At 43.7% G+C, this 8,536-nt stretch overlaps 1 protein-coding gene across 1 annotated transcript; it reads right to left on the bottom strand.

Annotated features, from left to right (window-relative positions):
- Positions 1 to 1,316: 1,316 nt before the first annotated feature.
- On the bottom strand, positions 1,317 to 8,137 carry P2RY1 (purinergic receptor P2Y1). Its single transcript, XM_074190780.1, has one exon. The coding sequence runs from the start codon at positions 8,105 to 8,107 to the stop codon at positions 7,034 to 7,036; it is 1,074 nt and encodes a 357-aa protein (XP_074046881.1). The 5' UTR covers positions 8,108 to 8,137; the 3' UTR covers positions 1,317 to 7,033.
- Between the last annotated feature and the right edge of the window lie 399 nt (positions 8,138 to 8,536).

Raw genomic sequence — 8,536 nt, 5'->3', positions numbered from 1 at the left:
ACTAGTACTGCTGCTGTTGCTGTTGCTACTACTATCACCACCATTAATAATAATAATAATAATAATAATAATAATTCGCTATGATTGCCATGAAGAAAATGTTTAGACATGCCTAAAATATGTAAAGGAGAACACATTTTCATTACCTTAGAAGGACTGATTTTTTTCCCTAGTCCTAGGACAAGATGGAGTTTTAGTCTAATTGTCAAGCAACAAAGAAACAAAGAATTAACATCATAGTAATTTTAGTGAAAGAAAAGTAGTTAGGAAAAGTCTAGAGTTTTGCATTCAAATTGGTGTATAGGAACAGAAGTATCTATTAAGGCAGCATTCAGTATTTAGCTCTTAAATCAGACCTCTGTTGACTGTTCTGTATTGGGGAAAAGAAAGTCTAATTGTCTCAGGGAAGAGCCAGGTGTCTGTGGAGGCCCAGGCCCTGGACACAAATGAGCTCATCAGCAGGTTAGTCACCAGCTGGTGTTATTTTGGGGGCAGAGCTATTCATGAACCTGGCAACATAAACAGAGAGGGATGCTGATATGCCTAGCAAAATGAAATGATTCTTAATGAAATGACGCTTTTGATGGATTAGAATGTGTCTTAATCATCCTCTTTACTCTAGCTTAGCTTTTCTAGCTTTCAGTGTTGTACTTGATATAAAATGAGAGGTCAAGGAACTGTGTTCAAATACTGCCGGCGTTACATACTCTTGGTATGACCTTAGCAGATCACTTCCTCCCCCCACCCCTTAGTTTTAGTTTCTTCATACGTAAAATAAAAGAATTGGACTAGACAATGCCTAAGGCTTTATCAGTGTGGAAAATCTCTTCTCTAAGGTAAGGATTTTTAATGTGGGGCACATAGTCCCTATGTATAGATTCCTGAATGTCTGAGGGTGGGGAGGGGGAGACATGCTTATTTAACCAGTCTCTAAATGAAATTGAGCAGTTTCTTCAAATAGATTTTTTTTAAATCATCTGATTCTGAGAAGGGATCATTGGCTTCATCTTACTACCAAAGGGTCTCTCTCTCTCTCTCTCTCTCTCTCTCTCTCTCTCTCTCTCTCTCTCTATCCACACACACACACACACACACACACACACACACACACACACACACACAAACAGACAAAGAATTCCTCTGCTAAAGAGGTAAGCTTCAGGAAACACTGAATGCTCAGTTTTGGAATCTGAGGCTCTGGATTCCAAAAGACTGACACTTCTGTAGAAAATGCTTCATTTCTCTGCCTTTCCAAAGAGGATCAGATCTCCTTCCAGGCTCTTCAAGGCTCTAAAACCTCCAACCTCAAAGTCTACCACTGATTAATTGCACTTTCTCTGCTAGCCTTTCGAACAGCGCTCATCAGCACCTAGGCCAGCTCTGAGTGTCAAAAGTTTTAAGAGCCAAAAAATTCTTAAGAGCCACAAAATGACGTTTCATCATTTTATTGGGCTATTTTCAGGCTTATGGTAGGCATGATCCTAATGACTCATGACTACACTGATTGCACTGGAATATCATTAAAGACCTATCACCCCCCCAAAAAAAAAAACAATGACCATAGAACATTATTTTAAAAAACCGCCACAAGATATCTGACATTCGAATGATGTGATACTCCATAGGAAATAGAGAGCATTTAATTCATAACAATCATGCATGATCACGAGTCTTTTTTTCTTGAAGCTTGAATGGTTTTTAGATGAACCTAAGAACATCCTCAAATATCAAGTCATACTGGTTCCAATGGAAAATCAAGTGGCTCATTTCATCACAAATAAACCTAGTTTAATCAACAACATTACATCACATATAATATAAAAATAAACATTTTCACAGGAGCACTGCGATACACCGACCTAAATGCATATAACATTGAGCATGTAAGTCATACACTTTCCCTTCATGTTCACTGGCAATGCTATGTATACGAAGTATATAACCGAACATTTAAAATCATAACAGATCTCAGCAGCCGAGTCATACAATTTTCAATCTAGAAAGTGCTGGAACTAAAATGAAGGCTCAAGCAGAGCAATTGAATAGAGATACGTAAAACGAAGAGCACAATTGCATCTGCTGTGATGAGACTTAAGCTGTGAGAAACGCTTTGTCCAAGATGAGTAGCAAATGCATGCTATTTGTCTCCACAAAGAAATCCAGGGTAGAAGCCATTTAAGGGAAAATGTAAATAGAGTTAATTGGAGTAGCAGGGGACTGAAGCAGCTCCATTCTCTCCCCCCACCCTTTGCCATTTTTTCCCCCAAATCTCTCTTTAAACTCTAAGGCATTATGCCCGTCCACCAATTCTGTAAAACCCAGTGGTTTGATGGAGCTATGAATATAGGTCAGCCCTGCACTTTTAACATAGTGGTCACCAATGGATTTCATGCATTTTTTTACAATGGCTGTATCAATTTTACTGTAAAGCTTCACAACGTAGACACCCCACAGGCCCAGTTAGACTCAAATATTTTCTATTTCCTCTTTGATCCTAGTTCATATGACCTAAAGTTGACTCTTTATATATAAAATCAGAAAGCCAGTTTTTAAGAGTGAGCATGCAAATACATCATCAGGGGAATTTTATCACAGAGCTTCACAAAGTGGACTTTGAGAGATAATTATAATTTCACGAAAAGAATGATTGAAAGAGAACCCAATATTTCAGGATACTGCTATTTGAAAAGCAAAGAGATATAGGAAATCTCTATTGCAAGTTTCACCATGCCACATACTTTATGGATCCCAAATACAGCGATCCGTTATGCTGAGGATATACATTTTAATAAATAGAATTTACAATAGCGTTCTGGATCAAAAAAAGTGCTCTTCCAGGGAGTTTTTGATCCCATCTGTACAATTAATGGATTTCAGTTGCTTCATCAATAAATAATCCGGCAATTGTCTTTAAGATGACCAGAAAGAGCCCAAGCTTTATGACATAATGGATGAGCCAGATTTGACAACTAGTATCCAAACTGTCAGCTTTTGGTGCTGGTGCAGTTCCAGTGCCTATTATTCGGATATCCTTTCTGTCCAGAAATGGTTTAGTTTCCTACAGGAGAAAAGTTAGTAGTTTCGACAGATTTCCTGGGTAGAGTTCCATATCACAGTTGATATCCCCATAGGAATACTAAGCCAAAGTCTGGAACTGAATAGTTCTGAAAAACAACATTTTATGTCTCTAGCATTTTTCAGACTCTTAAATATCCTTGTGACAGAAGAATTATTCCATTCCCCTTTTAACAACGGGGGAAAGATGATTGCAGAATTGGAACTCACCAGGGGGTTACTTGACTGATAAAGCAAGATTAGACTTTAGAAATCCTCACCCACACTCCAATGTCTTCTCCATGTCTTACCCATTCAGGTCAGAAAGCAAATACACTTGGCAGGCTTTCAACAATGACTACTCAGGTGCTAAGAGACATCTGGGTCCTGAACTTTGCATCACTTCTGAGTACTCCAGTGAACTGATAAATGATAGCACATTAGCAATTTCACTTGTCCTCATGCTTAAAATTGTTGCCAAGCTCAAGATTTAAGAATTTACCTTATTAGATCCCAGGAATTGTCTTTACCATTTTTGTGAGGTTGGTCTTGCTGCTGCCAAAGGAGGATACCACTTCAACCTGATCCCCAATTTAGTTCAGATTAAGTGAAAAAAACTGCCAGAGATTCTTACTGGACCATGGGGGCTACTTGGAGGTAGCCATCTGACTATATGGTATGGTTCATGATTCTTTGTATGTCATTATGGTCTTCTCTGAAAGGCAAAAAGGAGGAAACTGAAAGAAACATTTCAAATAGTAAAAGGGCCCTTCTATTCACTCTCCAACTCCCTTTGCTGGTTCCATATAGATTCCTAAAAAAAAAAGTTCTCTAAGACTTGAAATGCTGCAGAATTTACATGTTCAATAGGCTAGCATGAAAAGCAACCCACTGCACAGGCCAGGTGATCCTGTGATCTAAAAAAGAAGGACACTAAGATAAATGGAATTATTGGGATGCTAGGTAATCATCATTTATTGGGCTAGGCAAGGGCTTTCCTTTTTTTTTAATTTTTTGATCACTGGGGTATTTAATATTGCTACAAATAATACAATGCTTCCCTGATCACTCACATAAATAAAGCTTTATTTTATGTTCTATTATCCTGCCAGGAATTTCAGGAATAATTCTTCAATTTGCTGCTGTAAGATAGTTTAGCAAGGTTTGAAAACATCACTATACTGATTACCATTTCACTAGCTTCCTATTTGCTATGTGTATTTTGGTGCCTGGTTTTCCCCTTTGTAAAACTCCAAATGGATGATGGCATGACACATGGAAGGGTTTCATATATTTTCAAACCAAAAGAATATCCATTTTTCCCCAGTTGTGAGGTGAGGACTTTGGACTAGCTGACTTACAAGGTTCCTCTGAATTCTGAAAAGTTATTCAAAGGTTCAAATACAGTATTGATTCACTTATGGCTTTGTGTCCCACAGGTTCAAGTCCCATATTCCACACTATCCTCAAAGAGTGTGATGATTGATGATCATGTCAGCCCTCTACTTAGAGCCTATGCATCAGAGAAAACAGTTTATTTTAATTTTGCAAATCAAATTTATTAAACTATCTTTAATGCCGATCTTTTAAGTACAGTGGGAGTTTGTGATTGCTTGGGGGAGAGAGAGTATTTTCACCTCAATAAGTTTTTATGCTATGGTTTGATTATACTAAAAAAAAACAACATTAAAAGGCTGAGGCTGAGTGATCATTAAAAATGGGCTGAAACACAGAATGAGCATTATTAGAGAATTCTGAAACATTTGGCAGGGGAATGCCCAGAGGAGCAAACCTATAATCTGAATGCACCCTCCCATTAGCCATCTTTTAAAAGTGAAAAAGACAACATGCTTTACCATGTTGTCAAAGGATATCCTCAGGTAGTTCAATACTTATATTTTCTCCCTTTTTAAAAATGAAGACTAGTGAGTCCAGATCATGCCCTGTCATTCTAGAGACAATTTATGACATTTAAGATATTCTCTTATTTGATTCTGCATCTTTACCTACTGTTCTGATACTTTCAGACCTGCTTCAGGAGAATATAAAAGGTTCCTTTCCCCAGCACTTTTGTACAGTCCCTTTATGACACTAATTCAGTTTTAGTTTAATAGCTTCATTTCTTTTCTTTTCTTTTCTTTTTCTTTTTTTTTTTTAAAGATCTGGAGCCTGCAGATTTGGGAAGGCTGCCAATCACTCCCTAACACTAACCATGCCCAGGTGTCCTTTGCCTTGACTTGTGCATTCAACTTTAGTCAGTTTGCCCTACAAAATCACTGGTTCAGAGTTGCTTTTTTTTTTGATGTTTTTGCAGATGTGAATAAGTATTCATCCAGGAAAGCAAACAACCCCCTGCAGCATTAACCAGTAACCTTGCCAATAAATAGCATGTTTGCTTAAGGAGATTTAAAACATCCCCAGAAATTGAGCTTTCCTAGGAAACACAACTTTTGTGCCATCATTATTTAAATTTCGTTCTCTATCCATAACAATCAATAGAGATTGCCATCCACAACATTTAGCACCCAAAATGTAAAGAGCATTTTCTGCAAATTAGCATTTGAAAATCATCACCTCTCAAGATTTTCAACTCAACGACACCCGACCAATCATGGTTCAAGTGAAGACAGTCTGGAACATGTACTGAGAAACTCACAAAAAACGTCGAACTCTTTCATAGCCCAGGAGCTTGTTTATGATCCCCAGAATTGGGAGAATTGTTTTCTGATTTGATCTGATCCTAAATATTTGGGGGATGAAGAGAATCATTAGCATGCTGATGTGGATTGCAAAATAACATAATCATCATCATCATGACTGCAGGTGCGCAACCTAAAAGAAAATCATATAAATGCCAAAACTTCCCAAATATAAAAGTGAGTATGTATATATGTGGCTTTGAGAGTGGGCAATTTTGAAATGGCATAAATTGAATGTGTGTAATGGACAATGCTGCTTATATATATTTAACCTGAAAGAAAGTGACTGTGATCCAATTCAAAACATTTTATAAGGCTTGAAGAGAATCTTTTTTTTTTTGCTTCAGAATACTCTGATCCCTATTTTTTTTTAATATTTTTTCTAAGTCCATGAAAGGATTGTTTTTAAAGTGTCTGACAGCTAAGTGGTACAAGTTTCCCCAGGCCAGACCTTCCCTTCCAATACTTCTGGTCCTACTTATCAGTGGTTCTTTAAACCAGGTGCTGGGGAGCCTTTTCAGGTTATACAATTCCTGAGCTTGTATCTTCTATTCTCCCCAAACCCACCAAAGGAATTTTGTCAAGTCCCTGACTGTTAAGTGGTACGAGTTTCCCCGTGCCAGACCCTCCCTCCCAATGCTTCTGACTCTACTTATCATTAGGGTTTTTTTTAAACAGTTACTGGTTTTTTAAAGGGGGTGTTGGGGGAGACTTTTCAGGTTATGCAGTTCCTAAGCTTGTGTCTTCTATTCTCTCCAGACCCATCAAAGGAATTTTGTAAAGTTCCCTGACTGCTAAGTGGGACAGGTTTCCCGGTGCCAGACCCTCCCTCCCAGGCCTTCTGACTCTACTTATCAGTGGTTTTTTAAAAGAGGTGTTGGGGAACCTTTTCAGGTTAGACATTTCCTAAGCTTGTATCTTCTATTCTCTCCAGACCCATCAAAGGGATTTGTTTAAGTCCTTGACTGCTAAGTGGGACAAGTTTCCCCCGGCCAAGACTCCCTCCCTCCCAATGCTTCTGACTCTACTTATCATTAGGGTTTTTTTTTTTATAGTTATTGGGTTTTTTTAAAGGGGGTGTTGGGGAACCTTTCCAGGATGTACAATTCATCAGCTTGTGCCCATCAAAGGAATTTTGTAAAGTCCCCGACTGCTAAGTGGGACAAGTTTCCCCAGGCCAGATCCTCCCTCCCGGTTCTTCTGACTCTACTTATCATTAGTTTTTTTTTAATTGTGATTTTTTTTTTTTTTTGCAAGGGGTGTTGGGGAAGCTTTCCACTTCATAGGCTTGTATCTCCGTTCTGCTTATACTCTGATAAAATATTGAGGGTCATGTCTTCGCTCTTTGACTGCAAGTTGGCCTCGCTTCGCCTCGAAGCTTTGCGGGTGGCCCTCGAGAGTCTCCTCCGGAACGTGTCCCCGGCCAGGAAGTAGAGGATGGGGTCGACGCAGCTGTTGAGGCTGGCCAGGCCCCGGGTGACCTGGTAGGTGGCATAGACCCGGTCGTTGAAGGCGCACATGCCGGGGCTCTGGAAGTCCAGGCGCGCCCTGAGGTTCAGGGTCTTCATGACGTGGAAGGGGAGGTAGGACACGGCGAAGACGGCGAGCACGATGATGACCAGGGAGATGGACTTCCTGCGCAGCGGCGAGTCGTCCAGGTCGTTGGAGATGAGCGCCCGCACGATGAGGCCGTAGCAGCCCAGGATGACGAGGAAGGGCACGCAGAACATCAGCACGGTGGTGCCCATGCTGTAGAGGAAGTAGCTGCGCAGGTAGGCGTCCGACGTGGTGTCGTAGCAGGTGAGGGTGCCGTTGCGGCGCAGCTCGGTGCCCGAGTAGAAGAGGATGGGGGCGATGGCGGCCACCACCAGGGCCCAGACCAGCGCGCTGACCTGCACGGCCGTCTTCTTCTTCAGCCTGCCCAGGGAGCGCAGCGGGTGCACCACGCCGCTGTAGCGGTGCACGCTGATGCAGGTGAGGAAGAGGATGCTGCCGTAGAGGTTGACGTGGAAGATGAAGCGCTGCAGGCGGCACATGCCGTCGCCCAGCACCCAGTCCGTCTTGTTGAAGTAGTAGAAGATGAGCGCGGGCAGGGTGAGCACGTAGAGGAAGTCGGCCAGCGCCAGGTTGAACATGTACACGGAGATGCCGCTCCACGGCTTCATGTGGAACACGAACATCCACATGGCCACGCTGTTGCCCAGCAGCCCCGCCACGAACACCACCAGGTACACGGCCGGCAGGTAGACGAACTGGAAGCCGGTCTTGGTCAGCGAGCACCTGGCGCCCGCCGTGCCGTTGCCCGGGGGCGCCTCAGTGCCGTTGGGCAGCAGCGCCCACAGCGCCTCGCTCATGGCCGGCCCGGCGCATCGGGGCCCCCGCCGGGGCGGGGGGCGCGCAGCGGGGCTCAGGGGGCCGGCCGGCGCCGCCGGGCCGCGCGGGGCTCTCCGGGCGCACGGCCGCGCCTGCCCATCCGGCTCAGCCGCCCGCCGCCGCCCCCAGGGCCCCGCCGAGGGGGCTCCCCGGGGCCTCGGGGGGCGCGCCCCGCCGGCCCGCTGCGGCCCCGCTCCCCCGGCTCTCAGTGCCTCTCGGGGTCCCCGGCTGCGCACGGCCGGACGTGCCCTGCCGGCCCCGCTCCTCGGGGTCCCCTCCGGCTCCCCCGGCTCTCAGTCCCTCTCTGAGTCCCCGGCTGCGCACGGCCCCGGCTCCTCGGGGTGCCCCCGGCTCCTCGGGGTCCCCTCCGACTCCCCCGGCTCTCAGTCCCTCTCTGAGTCCCCGGCTGC

The sequence above is a fragment of the Macrotis lagotis genome, chromosome 6, assembly GCF_037893015.1.
Source record: "Macrotis lagotis isolate mMagLag1 chromosome 6, bilby.v1.9.chrom.fasta, whole genome shotgun sequence".
Taxonomy (NCBI): domain Eukaryota; kingdom Metazoa; phylum Chordata; class Mammalia; order Peramelemorphia; family Peramelidae; genus Macrotis; species Macrotis lagotis.
This window is presented reverse-complemented; position numbering and strand designations above follow the sequence as displayed.

Coding starts and splice junctions, on each gene's coding strand:
- P2RY1 (XM_074190780.1), bottom strand. CDS start 8,107: ATGAGCGAGGCGCTGTGGGCGCTGCTGCCCAACGGCACTGAGGCGCCC.